Source organism: Oncorhynchus masou, chromosome 6 (genome assembly GCF_036934945.1).
Source record: "Oncorhynchus masou masou isolate Uvic2021 chromosome 6, UVic_Omas_1.1, whole genome shotgun sequence".
In the NCBI taxonomy this organism is placed as follows: domain Eukaryota; kingdom Metazoa; phylum Chordata; class Actinopteri; order Salmoniformes; family Salmonidae; genus Oncorhynchus; species Oncorhynchus masou.
The window spans coordinates 46,964,981-46,983,592 of NC_088217.1; the positions used below are offsets into that span (position 1 = coordinate 46,964,981).

An 18,612-nucleotide genomic window follows, 5' to 3' on the forward strand; every position below is an offset into this window, starting at 1 on the left:
TAAGTAGTAACATTAACTCTATGCCGTCTAATTTCAGTCGCTGTACTCATAATCTACAGGAGAGCTATCGCCTCATGGTGAGGACAGCCAAGTTGCAAGCCCAGCTTCATATGCAAGGGCAATTTAAGTGTAGGAAAGGATGAAACAGCATTTGTCACCAGTAAGTACAGGTAGTAGTATAAATCCCCCCCCGACCCGCACAGTCCCCGCAGCTGGACAATTTTTTCAAGGCTTCTGGTAAGAAATGCTGTCGGCATGCTCAATCGGTGTCGCTAATTCAGACAACATAAACTTTTAAACAGGTTCTCCCCATTAAGCAATGAGTCAGAGTCAGATGCCGAGCCTTCTAAGGTCTCTCCTCCACCCGTTACAATGGGGTCTGAGCCACCGAAGCCTCCTACCATTAGCTCTGACAAATTTAAAATCCTTGTCATTGGCTACTCCATTACCCGCAATATTAGATTTAAAAATAATAATCCAGCGATCAAACACTGTTTACCAGGGGGCAGGGCTACAGACGTAAAGGCTAATCTGAAGAGGGTGCTGGCTAAATCTGGTGAATGTAGAAAGTATAGGGATATTGATATCCATAGTTACTGTTTACGGGCCTCCTGAGCCGTATACAGCATTCGTCACTGATTTCCCTGAATTCCTATTGGACCTTGTAGTCATGGCAGATAATATTCACATTTTTGGTGACTTCAATATCCACATGGAAAAGTCCACAGACCCACTCCGAAAGGCTTTCGGCTCAGTTTATTTTGGTCATCAACTCAGTTGGTTTTGTCCAACATGTCTCCAGACCCACGTATTGCCACAGTCATACCCTAGATCTAATTAAGGTCCTGTGTTACAAGTATTGTGGATCTAAATGTTTTCCTCATAATCCTGGACTATCGGACCACCATCTTATTACATTTCCAATCGCAACATATAATCTGATCAGACCCCAACCAAGGATCATCAAAAGCCACGCTATAAATTCTCGGACAACTCAAAGATTCCTAGATGTACTTCCAGACCCCCTCCACCTACCCAAGGACATCAGAGTATAAAAATCGGTTACCACCTAATTGGGGATCTAAATTTAACCTTTCGTAATACTCTAGATGCAGTCTCACCCCTAAAAACAAAAAACATTTGTCACAAGAAATGAGCTCCCTGGTATACAGAAAATACCATGTTTCCAGAAAATTGTAATGGAAAGACAGAACCATAAAATAGCTTGGAAAGTCAATACCGTACAATATTAAAGAGCCCTCAATGCTGCTCGATCATCCTATTTTTCCAACCTAATTGAGGATAATTTATTTTTCGATACTGTCGCAAAACTAAGTAAAAATCTTAATTCCCCAAGAGAGGATGGCTTTCACTTCAGCAGTGATGAATTAAACTCTGACAAATAATTTGTACAAGCATTTCGCTACACTCGCATTAACATCTGCTAACCATGTGTATGTGACCAGTAAAATTGGATTTAATTTGTACGTTTCGTTGTTCCTCAAGGTTCCGTTTTAGAACCACTATTGTTTTCACTATATATATTCTACCTCTTGGTGATTCGGAAGCACAATGTCAACATTGCCTACCCTGAAAGCATGTGTTTCAGACATAAGGAAGTGAATGGCGACAAATGTTTTGACTTTTAAACTTAAACAAAACAGAGATGCTAGTTCTAGGTCCCAAGAAACAAAGAGATCTGCTGTTGGATCCAACAATTAATCTTGATGGTTGTAAAGTCGTCTCAAATAAAACTGTGAAGGACCTCTGCATTACTCTGGACCCTGATCTCTCTTTTGACGAACACTTCATGAATACTTCAGGGGCAGCTTTTTTCCATCTTCGTAAAGTCTTTACTGAAGACTCATCTCTTTAGTAGGTCCAATGATTAAGTGTAGTCTGGCCCAGGGTGCGAAGGTGAACGACAAGGCACTGGAGCAACAAACCGCTCTTGCAGTCTCTGCCTGGCCGGCTCCCCTCACTCCACTGGGATTATCTGCCTCTGACCATATTATAGGGGCTGAGTCACTGGCTTACTAGTGCTCACTAGTGCTCTTCCATGCCGTCCCTAAGAGGTGTGCGTCAATTGAATGGGTTGAGTCACTGGCATGATCTTCCTGTCCGGGTTTGCGCCCCCTCTGGTTCATGCGGTATCAGAGATGTTTGTGGACTATACTCCGCCTTGTCTCAGGATAGTAAGTTGGTGGTCTGTTGATATCCTTCTAGTGGTATGGGAGCGTTGCTTTGGCGAAGTGGGTGGGGTTATATCCTGCCTGGTTGGCCCTGTCCAGGGTTATTGTTGGACGGGAAAAATATCTATGCTGCAATAGTCTATGAGCAGGGGGGCTAGTTTCAGTCTATTATATCTGGTGTAATTCTCCTGTTTTATCTGGTGTCCTGTGTGAATTTAAGTATGCTTCCTCTAATTCTCCCTCTCTCCCTGCCCCCCCTCAGGACCTGAGCTCTAGGACCATGCCTCAGGGCTACTTGGCCTGATGATTCCTGGCTGTCCACAGTCAACCTGGTCTCCACACGGCACAGTTATAAAAGGACTGGCCACCCCTCAGAGCCTGGTTCCTCTCTAGGTTTCTTCCTAAGCTCCTGCCTTTCTAGGGAGTTTTTCCTAGCTACCGTTCTACATCTGCATTGCTTGCTTGCTTTTTGGGGTTTCAGGCTGGGTTTCTGTTTAAGCACTTTATGACACATGCTGATGTAAAAAGGGCTTTATAAATTAATTTGATTTAAAACACTCGCCCATAGCTATCGGGAAACCAGGCCCAGAGCTAGTATGGCAGGAAACAAACTGCTGCTTAACAGGCGTTTATTTCGTGTTTTGGAGAAATGACAGCTTCAAAAGTTCTTAAGCACTCCAGGAACAACTGTACTTTGGTAATAGACTATTTCCCAATTTTATTAAGGGACTGGCTTTAATATAATATTACTGAGCCTGCAAGTGCAGTGAAAAAAAACTAGCTAGACAGCTAAAACTGGTACAGCTAGCTTGCTAACTAATGGTATCTGCTGAATCAGACTTTCATCTTTCCACATTTGTTTGGACACTTGTAGGTCATCAGACTTTAAAAAAACAACATCAGTAGGCCTATACCTAGCGATCTTTAAGTGTTTTGTATAGTTTCGCTAAACTAAAGTTCCATTATTTCTTTAAATCAAATCAAATTTATTTGTTACATACACATGGTTAGCAGATGTTAACAGTCATTACGACACAAACAGCTTACAGACGGTAGGCAATTAAAGTCACAGTTATGAAAACTCAGGACACTAAAGAGGCCTTTCTACTGACTCTGAAAAACACCAAAAGAAAGATGCCCAGGGTCCCTGCTCATCTGCGTGAACGTGCCTTAGGCATGCTGCAAGAAGGCATGAGGACTGCAGATGTGGCCAGGGCAATAAATTGCAATGTCCTTACTGTGAGACGCCGAAGACAGCACGACAGGGAGACAGGATGGACAGCTGATCATCCTCGCAGTGGCAGACCACGTGTAACAACACCTGCACAGGATCGGTACATCTGAACATCACACCGGAGGGACAGGTAGAGGATGGCAACAACAACTGCCCAAGTTACACCAGGAACGCACAATCCCTCCATCAGTGCTCAGACTGTCCGCAATAGGCTGAGAGAGGCTGGACTGAGAGCTTGTAGGCCTGTGTAAGGCAGGTCCTCACCAGACATCACCGGCAACAACGTCGCCTATGGGTACAAGCCCACTGTCACTGAACCAGACAGGACTCGCAAAGGTGCTCTTCACTGACGAGTCGCGGTGGGGTGATGGTGATTTGGTCGGGGGTGATGGTCGGATTTTTGTTTATCGTTGAAGGCATGAGCATTACACCGAGGCCTGTACTCTGGAGCGGGATCGATTTGGTGTTGGATGGTCAGTCATGGTCTGGGGCAGTGTGTCACAGCATCATTGGACTGAGCTTGTTGTCATTGCAGGCAATCTCAAGGCTGTGCGTTACAGGGAAGACATTCTCCTCCCTCATGTGGTACCCTTCCTGCAGGCTCATCCTGACATGACCCTCCAGCATGACAATGTCACGAGCAATACTTCTCGTTCTGTGCATGATTTCCTGCAAGACAGGAATGTCAGTGTTCTGCCATGGCCAAAAAAGAGCCCGGATCTCAATCCCATTGAGCACATCTGGGACTTGTTGGATCGGAAGGTGAGGGCTAGGGCCATTCACCACAGAAATGTCTGAGAACTTGCAGGTGCCTTGGTGGAAGAGTGGGGTAACATCTCACAGCAATAACTGGCAAATCTGGTACAGTCCATGAAGAGGAGATGCACTGCAGTACTTAATGCAGCTGGTGGCCACACCAGATACCGACTGATACTTTTGATATTCACCCCCCCCCCTTTTTTCAGGGACACATTATTCAATTTCTGTTAGTCACATGTCTGTGGAACTTGTTCAGTTTATGTCTCAGTTGTTGAATCTTGTTATGCTCATACTAATATTTATGCATGTTAAGTTTGCTGAAAATAAATGCAGTTGATAGTGAGAGGACGTTTCTTTTTTTGCTGAGTTTAGTATCACAGTTGAGTATTGATCAATCTCCAACCAAGCACAGAATGCTGCTCCCTGAGTGAGTGCGTTTCTGTATGTCAGAGATGTAAGGTCTGGTTTGGTTCCAGGAAATCAGCATATGGCTTTCCTTCTGTACTGTGGCATGAACACACTTTGCACTTGTCTTGCTAAAATGAACTGCCTGGTCTTGCATCTAATCAAACACCATGATGTATTATTATAATACAAAAGCACAAGACATGGCTGGACATGGTGGGAAAAGTCAATGGGGGGTGCAGGACCTTGTGCTCTATTTCTGACTAAGAGAAAAAATATTAACATTTAGGACAGATGTTTAGCAGGGAGGGCAGGATCAAGACAACTAAAAAGTTCCTAGGTAGCCTAGTCTCTAATTAAGTTCCTAAAAGTAGAATTATTCCTTCCTCTTCATTTTTCGCCAGTTAGACAACATTGCCAAATAAGGCAGGGAGGTCAGTGGGAAAAGGAGCTGGAGATAGGAATGGGCCCTGCTGCCAATGTCTACCAATACTCATTATACAGTATAATACAGTGTTCCTTGTTCTTCATGATGCTCTCTGCGCTTTTAACAGACCTCTGAGACTATCACAGTGCAGGTGCATTTATACGGAGACTTGATTACACACAGGTGGATTGTATTTATCATCATTAGTCATTTAGGTCAACATTGGATCATTCAGAGATCCTCACTGAACTTCTGGAGAGAGTTTGCTGCACTGAAAGTAAAGGGGCTGAATAATTTTGCACGCCCAATTTTACAGTTTTTGAATTGTTAAAAAAGTTTGAAATATCCAATAAATGTCGTTCCACTTCATGATTGTGTCCCACTTGTTGTTGATTCTTCACAAAAAAATACAGTTTTATATCTTTATGTTTGAAGCCTGAAATGTGGCAAAAGGTCGCAAAGTTCAAGGGGGCCGAATACTTTCGCAAGGCACTGTATTTTCAGGTCTCTCCAGAGATGTTAGATCAGGTTTGAGCTATGGCTGGGTCACTCAAGGACATTCAGAGATTGTTCCTGAAGCAAGTCCTGCATAGTCTTGGCTGTGTCCTTAGGATTGTTGTCCTGTTGGAAGGTGAACCTTTGCCCCAGTCTGAGGTCCTGAGCGCTCTGGAGCAGATTTTCATAAAGGATCCCTCTGTACTTCGCTCCATTCACCTTTCCCTCGATCCTGACTATACTCCCAGTCCCTGCCGCTGGAAAAACAACACCACAGCATAATATGCCACCACCATGCTTCACCGTAGGGATGGTGCCAGGTTTCCTCCAGATGTGACACATGGCATTCAGAGTTCAATCTTTGTTTCATCAGACCAGAGAATTTTGTTTCTCATGGTCTGAGAGTCCTTTAGGTGCCTTTTTGCAATCGCCAAGCGGTCTGTCGTGCCTTTTACTGAGGAGTAGTTTCCGTCTGGCCAGTCTATAAAGGCCTGATTGGTGGAGTGCTTCAGAGATGGTTGTCCTTCTGGAAGCCTCTCATCTCTACAGAGGAACTTTGGAGCTCTGTCAGAGTGACCATCAGGTTCATGGTCACCTCACTGTCCAAGGCCTTTCTCCCCCGACTGCTCAGTCTGGCTGAGCGGCCAGCTCTAGGAAGAAGCCACTGTGTTCATGGGGACCAAAGCTCCAGAAATGCTTTAGTAACCTTCCCCAGATCTGTGCATCGACACAATCCTGTCTCGGGGGTCAAACGACAATTCATTTGACCTCATGGCTTGGTTTTTTCTCTGACATGCACTGTCAACTGTGGGACCTTATAAGGACAGGTGTGTGCCTTTCCAAATCATGTCCAATCAATTCAATTTACAACAGGTGGACTCAAATCAAGTTTTAGAAACATCAAGTATGATCAATAGAAACAGGATGCACCTTAGCTAATTTTTGAGTCTCATAACAAAGGGTCTGAATCCTTATGTCGATAAGGTATCTATTTTTATTTTGAATACATTTGCAAAAAAAAAGTGTTTTGTCATTACGGGGTGCTGTGTATAGATTTATGAGGTAAACATTTTTTTTAATCCATTTTAGAATAAGGCTGTAATGTACCAAATTTTAGAAAAAGTCATGGGGTTTGCATACTTTCCAAATGCACTGTACAATAGTAGCTGTGGTGTGTTTCATTACACACCACCTCTTAATTTTGTCACCATTGAACCTGAAGGTTGACATAAACTGTGACTCGCTTCAGGAAACTAAGCATATGTCGAGCATCACTACTTTACAGGAGAGGCATTTAAACGTAGACACCTCGGTACGTGTAGGTAATAATGCAGAGGGAGTCAAAAAGAGAACACACAGAAGAAGGCTTTGTATAAAATACCTGTCTCTGGATTATATCTTCAAACTAAGAGTAACCATGTCATCCATGACAGAGAGGGAGAAGCATTCATCCCATGTATACGGGTAAGAGAGTCTAGCTTGCTACATTTTCAGATACTATAAGTTTCTAATTCTGTCAGAAAGGCATTTTCATTGTAAGTTAAAACGTACTGTTAGCTAACTAGCTAACGTTAGCTGGCTTGCTCGCTAGCTAACGTTACGTGTATGATCTGTGTAGTAATATTATTTGTATCTCAGAGACATTTGCATTGCTAGTTATAGCCTGATGTTAGCTAGCTAGCTAACATTGAACCTAGTTAGTTGGTTAGCTTTAGCTACCATTAGATTCATGAAGGGTAGGAACATTATGAGTTGGGATTATGAATCATTGTTCAGCTAGCTAGCTACCTCCACGTCCAAACAAAAGACTCCACTATGCAAGTAACCATTTCACTGTACCATTTATACTTTCTGTAATTATCCTGTGCATGTGACAAATAAACTTTGATATAGTGTGTGTTTACCAGAGATGGTAATGTGAAGAGCAACATGACCTGCACCAAAGTCAAATTAGGATATAACGTTAGGCCAACGAGACAGTGTACAAGTTCTAAAATTCTATGTTAGAATGGCCTGCTTTTATTTCGTCAAACTCACAACAATAAGCCATTTTCTGTAATTAGCTCACCATTAACTTGTAAATAATGATCTTGTTTTGAGTTTATTTTCCTGTAATAGCGAATACAAATTAGCTAAAGTTAAGACGTTGTCAGCTATATATGGTCATTATTTGAATTGACTAGCCAGCTAATTCAACGTTATCTAGCTAGCTAACAAGCTAGAAACTAACCAAAACATTGTTTAAAAAGTTGCTTTTGGTTGCCTGGTTTGCTAGATTGACATTTTTAAACAAATGGGTTTCGGACCACCAGGCTGTTGATGTCATGCTGCCTGTCATTTTTGTGTTTATACATATTCATAGCGACAATGACAAGTTTGATGTAGGGCAACACTAGAATGTTCACTGCGACAACTATCTACAGACATGTCGATAGACGCAGTATAAACCAGCCTTTAGTCTTGAAATCTTTGTCTGTTTAGTACACTACCGTACTCACTCTATATAGCACATGGCCTCACATGTGAATCCTTAAAGAGATGGGTGGGGCTAAAGCTTAAGAAGCTGTGAACGATGCTGAATGGGTGTAGACAAAGAAGAGCACTCTAGTGGGTGTACCAAAACATTCAAGGGCCATTTTCTCAAAAGTGGCGATACAAGTTTATCACTTTCAAAGCAGAATTACTTTCCCATTGTTACTCAACACTAGTGTATGATATACCCTTTTCTCGCTCTGAATCTCTACATTTATCCAATGTAAAAAACACAATTTCAAATAATTTTGCTACATAAGACCAAATTGAGCTGGTCAGTCACAAATAGAGAGTGATTTGTGTGACAATGACACGGATGTGCTATATAAAGTAAAGTGGGGCTCATCATTTTCAGGAATAAAAAGGTCAATTAAATTTACATGACCTTGATTCGAGTAAATGTAACTCACATTGGCCATCACGTCAATTCACTCAAATAATTTACTAAAGGTCTGCTCTGGAGGCCTGCCAAGGACTTGTGCTCATTTGAAAAGGGCTCCATTAGAGACCGAGACAGTATGCAACCAGCGCCTTCAGGAGCCCATCAGCAGGAGTCTCACAACCACTCCCAGATGGCCCTCCCTGCTGATGCCAGAATCATTCTGCTGCACTGACCTTGAGATGCAGGGAGGCTTCTACTGTAAACACTTCAGGTGCTTTACTGTCTGACACATCACTGATCAGTCTTAAAGTCCCAATAACTTCTAGCCTGTATGGTTTTGAGTTAGTGGGGGGGAAGTAACAGTCCGAGAATAAGTCTGAGAATAAAGCTCAAAACAGAACATTTCCAACCAATCGTACAAATTCATAGCTTCTCCAAAATAACCTAATGTAGTTTTCATCAAAGTGCTATAAATGAGAGTGTAGTCTATTATCTTATTATGTAGGCTGCCAGTATACAATAAATTATGAAATTCAGCATTTGCATTACGCACAAGCCTATGTCTTCAACATGAGTTAAAAAAATAGCAATTTTGTAGCATAACTTCATCCACTGTTGAAATCTCCATCTGGGAAAGGTCAATATGCCATTTCTATGGCAATAGGATTGACTCCGTGCCAGTTCAAACAGCCATGGCAATTTATGATGAACCCCACGAGTCCCAATGTACTTTCACTTCACTAATCACAGTCATTTTTCTGAGTCCTCCGACTATTTGATGTTGTTGAATGACTAAACCTATACATTGGATTTGATATGTTAAAGCAATAAAAAGTGAATTCCGGAACGTCTAAGTATTAAATGTGGTAGGGTTTAAAACAGCAGTGCCATCAAAATACACTCGTAGATGTATCAACGTGTTTTATTTCAGGACAATGTTGTTGTTCATGAATTAAGATGCCTCTGAAGATATGAAGCTCTAGTTCCAGTGAAAGCAAAGTTAACTAAATAACAAACAAACTTTTTTTGCTGCTGCCTCAGCCTATCAAAATCAAAATCCCAATAACAGCAAGCTGGGAATAAGGCTTTGCATTGGAACCAAGACACCAGGGGTTGCTTTTGGCTATCACAAATGGGCCTCAAAACCACCAAACAGTTTGCGACTTCACAGACAACATTACTGAGAGCAACACTCAGGCAAAACCAAACCCTGGAAACACATTGGAGTCTAACACCCAGTTGGATGCATCATCCGCACTACTGCATCAATCTATATTAACTGAGTGCTCGCTCACCTGTTGATGGAAATGTGGAAATGAACAGTGAAGTCTATCAGACCTGTCATGAAAGATGTATGAAGATCAATCTGATCTAATGCAAGAACCCCTGGGCTGTGTTCATTAATGTCAAACATTGATCAAAAGCATGACTCATAACTTGTAGTAGAAGAATCCCAAATGCCTTGAGAAACTGCCAGAAAATAGTACATTTTACTCACACACAATCCTGTTTCAGACTTCGAGACAGTCTCTGAACACTTAGCTCTGAGAGATGTCCTAGCATAATCCACACTGCTTACATTTGCAGGAAATGGACTGCATCTGGCTAGTTCTACACGTCAGCCTCAATAACTATAAGAAACATGGCACTCCGCCATCAATCACTTTACAGAATGTTTTACAGTCCAAAGACATTTGATACATTTGCACAAAGCTTAATTCTTAAATGCTGCCACTGCCAGATAAAATAATATAGATGAAACTTCTCATTAGGTTTTAGTGGTGAAAGAACAAAGGGCAGCAGAGTTAAACATACTTTCCCCTCAGAGTTAACACAGGGTACAGGCCTCTCACTAGGTGACACATTGTGGTGTACTAACTGTACTGTAATGTAGCCTAGTGCCACATTTCAGTCAGGGGCTGAGGGGTGGCAGGTGAATGCAAGGTTAATTATCTTCATTACAGCTTAATTTACACAAAGACACCAGTTCACATTTCATAACAAAGGAGCAAGGGTCACATCTCCATGTCTCAAAATACCTTTTATATCTCCTCAGTGTCAACTACTGCTGATCTAATGGTTACACGGAGCACAAACCACTTGGTTAAACATACAGTACTTAGTTAAAATCCCCATGTAATGATGATGGCCTCAGAGAAGAGAATCTAAACAGCTTTTTCCAGCTGACATCATGTCCAGTGTAATGTTATCAGAGAACAGGGGACACTCACTTTTACCAGCAAGTCACCTGTGCAACTAGAGTGAAAAAAACCTCTAGATCACCTTTACTCCACGCACAGAAACACATACAAAGCTCTCCATTTGGCAGATTTGACCATAACTATCATCCTGATTCCTACTTACAAGCAAAAACTCATACTGGAAGTACCAGTGCTCAATACGGAAGTTGTCCGAAAACTCAAATATAAAGTACCAGTGCTCAATACAGAAGTGGTCTGACGAAGCAGATTATACACTACAGAACTGTTTCGATAGCACAGACTGGAATATGTTCCTGGATTCATCCTATAATATTGAGGAGTTTACCACATCAGTCACCGGCTTCATTAATAAGCGATGAAGTCATCCCCACATTGACCTTACATACATATCCCAACCAGAAGCCATGGATTACAGGCAACATTCACACAGAACTAAAGGTAGGAGCTGCCGTGTTCAAGGAGTGGGAAACTAATCCGGATGATTATAAGGAATCCCGCTATGAACTCTGATGACCCATCAAACAGTCAAAACATCAATACAGGACAAAGACCGAATCCTACTGTGCCGGCTCTGACGCTCAGCATATTTTGCAGGGCTTGCAAACTATCACGGATTACACAGGGAAACCCAGACGTGAGCTGCACAGTGACGCGAGCTTACGAGACGAGTTAAATTCCTTCTATACCCACTTTGGGGCAAGCAACACTGAACTATGCATGAGAGCACCAGCTGTTTCGGAGGACTCTGTGATCTCACTCTCTGTACCCAACATGAGTAAGACCTTTAAACAGGTTAACATTCACAAGGGCGCGGGACCAGACGGATTACCAGGACGCATACCCAAAATATGCGCTGACGAGCTGGCAACATTTTCATCTTCTGCTTGACCCAGTCTGTAATACCTACGTTTAATAAAGCAGAACACCATAGTGTGTCCAAGATCACCAAAATACCCTGTTTAAATTACTATTGCCCTGTAGCACATCTGTAGCCATGAAATGCTTTGAAAGGCTGGTCATGGCTAACATTAACAACACCATTCAAGACACCCTGGACCCACTCCAATTCGCATATTGCCCCAACAGATCCACTCCACACTATTGCACTCCACACTGGACAAGAGGAGCACCTACTGTGAGAATGCTGTTCATTGACTATTGCAGCGACCAATACCAAAGCTCATCACTAAGCTCAGGACCCTGACTCTAAACACCTCCCTCTGCAACTGGATCCTGAACTTCCTGACAGGTCATCCCCAGGTGGTGAGGATAGGCAACAACACATCCATCATGCTGACCCTAAACACGTGGACCCCTCTGGGGTGCGTGCTTTATCCCATCCTATACTCCCTGTTCACCCTTGACTGTGTGGCCACGGACAACTCCAACACCATCATTAGGTTTGCTTAAGAAACAAGGTTGGTTGGCCTGAGCACCGATGATGATGAGACAACATATAAGGAGGTCAGTGACCTGGCAGTGTGGTGCCAGGAGCTGATCGTTGACTACAGGAATGGGCCCGAGGACGCCCCTATCCACTTCAACAGGGCTGTAATGGAGGGGGATGTCACGCCCTGGTCAAAATGTATTATGTTTATCTTCATTTATTTGGTCAGGCCAGGGTGTGACATGGTTTATTGTGGTGTGTTTTTGTCTTGGGGTTTTGTGGGGTGTCTAGCGAAGTCTATGGCTGCCTGAGGCAGTTCTCAATCAGAGTCAGGTGATTATCGTTGTCTCTGATTGGGAACCATATTTAGGCAGCCATATTCTTTGAGTGTTTTGTGGGTGATTGTTCCTGTCTCTGTGTTTAGTTTCACTAGATAGGCTGTATAGTTTTTTCACGTTTCCGTCTGTTGTTTTTGTACATTTCAGTATTTTCATGTCTAGTCATTTTTCAACAATAAATATGAGTAACCACCACGCTGCATTTTGGTCCGCTCCTCCTTCAACAGAGGAACGTCGTTACAGAATCACCCACCACAACAGGACCAAGCGACGTGGTAACAGGCAACAGCCGCAGCAGGAGCAGGTTAACAAGACTTTCTGGACTTGGGAGGAAATCCTTGACGGGAGAGGACCCTGGGCTAAACCAGGGGAGTGTAGCCGCCCCAAGGTGCAGCGAGAGAAGGAATGGACATGGGAGGACGAACTGGACGGTAAAGGACCCTGGGTTAAGCCTGGAGAATATCGCCGTCCCAAGGAAGAACTGGAGGAGGGGAAAGCGGACAGGCGCTGGTATAAAGAGGCAGCACGGCGAAGCGGTTGGAAGCCCGAGAGTCAGCCCCAAAAATGTCTTGGGGGGTGGCTCACAGGGAGTATGGATACGCCAGGTAGGAGGCCTGCGCAAACTTCCTGTGCTTACCGGGGGGCTAAAGAGACCGGGCAGGCACCGTGTTATGCTGTGGAGTGCGTTTGCATAGCCCGGTGCGGTACATACCAGCTCCTCGTATTGGCCGGGCTAGAGTGGGCATCGAGCCAGGTAAAGTTGAGCAGGCTCTGTGCTCAAGAGCTCCAGTGTGCCTGCACGGTCCGGTCTATCCAGTGCCACCTCCACACACCAGTCCTCCAGTGCCACCTCCACACACCAGTCCTCCGGTGGCAGCTCCCCGCACCAGGCTTCCTGTGCGTGTCCTCGGCCCAGTACCACCAGTGCCAGCACCACGCATCAGGCCTACAGTGCGCCTCGCCTCTCCAGCGCTACCGGAGTCTCCCGCCTGTTCAGCGCTGTCCGAGCCTTCCTCCTCTCCTGCGCTGCCGGAGCCTCCCGTCTGTTCAGCGCTGCCGGAGCCTTTCTTCTCTCCTGCGCTGCCGGAGTCTCCCGCCTGTTCAGCGCAGCCAGATCCAGATCCGCCAGTCAGCCAGGATCTGCCAAAACCGCCAGCCAGCCAGGATCTGCCGGATCCAACTACCTGGCTGAGCTTCCTCTCAGTGCTGGGCTTCCTCTCAGTGCTGGGCTTCCTCTCAGTGCTGGGCTTCCTCTCAGTCCCGGGCTTCCTCTCAGTCCCGAGCTTCCCCTCAGTCCAGAGCTGCCCCTCAGTCCAGAGCTGCCCCTCTGTCCCGAGCTGCCCCTCTGTCCCGAGCTGCCCCTCAGTCCCGAGCTGCCCCTCAGTCCCGAGCTGCGACCCCGGTCCCGAGCTGCCCCTAAGTTCCGAGCTGCCCCTCAGTCCAGTGGGGTTCTGGGTGAGGACTACTAGGCCATGGTCGACGGCGAGGGTGGACTCTCCTAGGACGGGAGGAGGGGGGACTAAGACATTTATAGAGTGGGGTCCCGCGCCGGAACCGGAGCCACCACCATGGACAGACGCCCACCCGGACCATCCCTATTGTTTTGATGTGCGTCCGGGAGTCCGCACCTTAGGGGGGAGGTTCTGTCACGCCCTGGTCAAAATGTATTATGTTTATCTTCATTTATTTGGTCAGGCCAGGGTGTGACATGGTTTATTGTGGTGTGTTTTTGTCTTGGGGTTTTGTGGGGTGTCTAGCGAAGTCTATGGCTGCCTGAGGCGGTTCTCAATCAGAGTCAGGTGATTATCGTTGTCTCTGATTGGGAACCATATTTAGGCAGCCATATTCTTTGAGTGTTTTGTGGGTGATTGTTCCTGTCTCTGTGTTTAGTTTAGGCTGTATAGTTTTTTCATGGTTCCGTCTGTTGTTTTTGTACATTTCAGTATTTTCATGTCTAGTCATTTTTCAACAATTAATATGAGTAACCACCGCGCTGCATTTTGGTCCGCTCCTCCTTCAACAGAGGAACGTCGTTACAGGGGCAGAGAGGTCCAAGTTCCTCGGTGTCCACATCACTAAAGAATGATCATGGTCCACTCACCCCAACACAGTTGTGAAGAAGTCACGACAATGCCTCTTCCCCCTCAGGACGCTGAAAAGATTTGGCATGGGCCCTCAGATCCCCAAAAAGTTATACAGCTGCACAGTTAATCCCATTAACGGAATTGATTTGACAACAGAGCGCCAAATTCAAAATAAATTATTAGAAATATTTAACTTTCATACAATCACAAGTGCAATACACCAAATTAAAGCTTTACTTCTTGTTAATCTTGCCACCGTGTCAGATTTCAAAAAGGCTTTACGGCGACAGCAAACCATACTATTATCTGAGGACAGCACCCCATCAAACAAACACAGACAATCATATTTCAACCTGCCAGGCGCGAATAATACATTATGGCCTTTCTCTTACATTTCAAAGATGATGGTACATTTTTTCAAAGATGATGGTACACAAAAAAATACAAAATAACTGCTTTTTAATTCTTGAATAATCTTTAACCAGATCTATTGTGTTATATTTGTCACGCCCTGGTCGAGGTATTTTGTGTTTATCTTCATTTATTTGGTCAGGCCAGGGTGTGGCATGGGGTTTTTGTATGTGGTGTGTTGGTATTGGGTTTGTAGCTTAGTGGGGTGTTCTAGTTAAGTCTATGGCTGTCTGAAGTGGTTCTCAATCAGAGGCAGGTGTTTATCGTTGTCTCTGATTGGGAACCATATTTAGGCAGCCATATTCTTTGTGTGTTTGGTGGGTGAATGTCCTTAGTGTCCTTGTTCCTGTATCTGTGTTAGTTTACACTAGTATAGGCTGTTTCGGTTTTCGTTACGTTCTTTGTTTTGTAGTGTTTGTATTTAGATTCGTGTTACGTTTTGTTCATTAAACATGGATCGCAATCTACACGCTGCATTTTGGTCCGACTCTCTTTCACCGCATGAAAACCGTTACAATATTCTACTACATTCCTTTCACATTTCCATACTCTTCAAAGTGTTTCATTTCAAATCGTACCAAGAATATGCATATTCTTGCTTCAGGGCCTGAGCTACAGGCAATTAGATTTGGTATGTCATTTTAGGCTAAAATTGGGGGAAAAAAGGGGCTTAAGAGGTCAAATAGCTACTTGAACTATCAGCATCAACCCTTTTTGCACTAACTCTTTTGATTCATCACATATGATGCTTCTATTGTTTAAAATCTATCCTGTTGCCTATTCACTTTATCCCAAGTTATCGTTACTCATTGTATATTTATTGCCTTTGTTATTATTTTGCTATTATAAAATTATAAAAAAATCTCTGCATTGTTGAGAAAGGCCCGTAAGTAAGCATTTCACTGTTAGTTTACACCTGTTGTTTACAAAGCATGTGACAAATAAAAGTATTATTTGATTTGGACTGACAGAGCAAGCTATAGTGAAAAAAGGTCACATGAAGCGATGCCTTAACTCCTTGCTGATTGTTTGAGCAAACAATATTGGTTGAGTGCTTGCACTTGAACAGCAGACTGAACAGAGTGATAGTCCTTACCTCGAAATTTCTTGGGTGGGTTGTTAAGGTCGCCTGTGTCTGGCTGTACCACACAGCGGTCATCCACAAGCCTGGGGACAGGAGGAGCAATGACAGCTGTCAAACACTCAGAATATTAATCTCTCTGACTGCACATCCATCTAGCCTCCAAAAACAGACAAACAATAACATCAGCTACAATTTTCCTCCTCAGCAGTGGATGCTACTGATGCACGTGCATACACAGTACAAATAATGATGTTGAGTCGCTCAATACTTTAAATGGATTTTTTAAATACTTTAAAGGAAATTTGAAGATGAAACAATAACAAAGCTGGGCACCCCACCGCTGTTTTGGGAAAAGGCTGAGGGATGGGACAGGAGAAATGTTACCACATTTAAATTCTTAAGACAGAGCTATGGATACTGAGTTGACTTTTATTTCAGTATACATGGCATCTAAAAGCTGAATTGCATACACGCCAAGAAATCAAAGTGAACCAATAAATGTCTTAGGTAGCTAATCCAGCAAGTTCAGACGTCTGACGGATGGGTCATGGAGGGTTGTTCAAGCACTTTGGATCGTGAATGGAGCAGCGTAGAGGAAACATCGATGGAGGAGGAAGCATCTCAGTCACAGCCAGGTGCTTAAAGACAGATAGGGCCGCAGCCTCAGCAGCGCACCTCGCCGTACCCAGCAGCCACTCCGTGCTCAAACAGCACCACCATTAGTGCAGCACCCACTTGGGTGATGCCACTGCTGCCACTGGCGCACGGGCTCATCAATATTTGGTAACAAACGCAAGGATTGACTGGAGGCTAGGACTGACCATCCATGGACTGATCATGCATGACATTAAAATGACAGTTTGAACCATGTTTTAAGGCTATATAGTGTTTGTTTAGGCCTACATTTACATTGTTTACAAACATTGGAGTAAAACAAGCTTGTATTTTGGGGTTCTGCTGGGGTATATTCTTTAAGAATCAATGGGTATACATAATTTGAATTGCAGAAATGGATGTAGCAACTGCAGATTGCCCCTTTAGTCTCCATCTTCATTATTACACCCGTCTCTTTCACTCCTAAGCATGACTGTCATTTTGATCCAGGCTATCCTGCATGTGTCACCAATCAGCATCACAATGCATAATACCACTACTTCATTGTATCAACAAAAGGAATATTGGTCAAGAATTGTAGAGGGCAGATTGCTGTGGGAGCTGCCCATCAAACTCAGTATGCCCAATTTTGGCTAAGCAGAGCAGAGGCATCCAGCTGCCCTCTCTGGAGGCTGCACATTGAGAGAACCTATAAGGACATAAAGGCCTGAGACCAAACTGCCTAAACAGTGGATGTGAGCTGTGTTTCATCCGCTACCTGCTGTAAGGGCATTCACAGCAATGCTAAGCCAGTCTGCTCACTCAGACCTAAGCCAAACCTTCTGAGCTAAAAATAAACAGAGCAAGAACAGCTTCGGCAGAGATTCCTGGCTTAAATGTATATATATATTTGAGGGGTTATTATGAAAATAAATATTTGGTTTGGGAGAAGCTGGTGAAATATCAAAAGGATTGGGGCTTTGCCTGTGAAGAAACCTTTTAGGGTGTTAAAACTCCCGGTTTCAAGAGCATTTTTCCCCCTTATTATTACAAATAATAGTTTGTAATACACGCCTATTCACACTTAACTCCTAAACATCTAAAACCATTGTGCCTTATGAACCAACACAGCTGAATTAATATTGGAGGCACTTGGAATCTGAACACCTGAACATCTGGGATTGGCATTCCTCGAACACTCTCTGTTTGATTCCTATGTTGGTGCAGCAATGCAAGAATCAGAATTAGGCCTGTTATTGATCCTCATTCTTGGAGAATTCTGCTGAAGCATTTACACTATTAGGATCTAGCATTTTAATAACATTTGTTGCTCTCATACCTGTGTAGTTACGCTGTAATTACACTAGTCACAACATTGTATTGACATGTTACATGGGCTAATATTGTGTAACTAATAATAATAACAAAGTTTGGTGCTTTTTCTTTATTACACAAGAGGCATATACTACCTGGAAAATAGCAAAACACGCTCAACTCCCTTATTTTGCAATTACAAAGCACTTAGTAAAATAATATGTAACTACAACGTTACTGTAGTAATTAGTGTAACTACACAGTTATAAAACCCATGAAAATCCTTTTCATAATAGCTCAGTCAGATTTACTACTGGCTGCAAAACACAGGATGCTTAGCAGGTAGTCTGAAATATAAATATGATACCTCCATGGGGTTCTGGATCCAGTCCAGGCAGCATTTTCCTTTTATAGCCCATGCAGTGTGTAGACTATGTATCGTACTGTAGGACATTCTTATGTTTCGATTTTTTTTTAAATACACTGTAAGCATCTCCCCAAGGGGAATGAATGGGGTTACAATAGTTGTACTTGTTTTACATATCAAATTACTAATATTTTGTCCATGTATCACATGGATGAACTGCATTGTGCCGATAATGGAAAGATTCAGGCCTATCTGCATTAATGACTCCTGCAAGATGTCATTCAACTGGATTTGTATGCAGAGATTGTTTTGATTGCTCGTCCTGATAATTTGTGCAAATTCTTTGTGGACCTTCTGGATTATGTGTGTATTGTTTTGTACTGCT

At 43.5% G+C, this 18,612-nt stretch overlaps 1 protein-coding gene across 1 annotated transcript in view; it reads right to left on the minus strand.

Moving 5' to 3' along the window:
• Positions 1-18,612, minus strand: part of LOC135542154 (inositol 1,4,5-trisphosphate receptor type 1-like) — a 150,056-nt gene that overhangs the window by 120,759 nt on the left and 10,685 nt on the right. Inside the window, exon 3 of the mRNA XM_064968864.1 lies at positions 15,965-16,035. Within this exon, the coding sequence (XP_064824936.1) occupies positions 15,965-16,035 (71 nt within the window). The remainder of the gene's footprint in view (positions 1-15,964; positions 16,036-18,612) is intronic.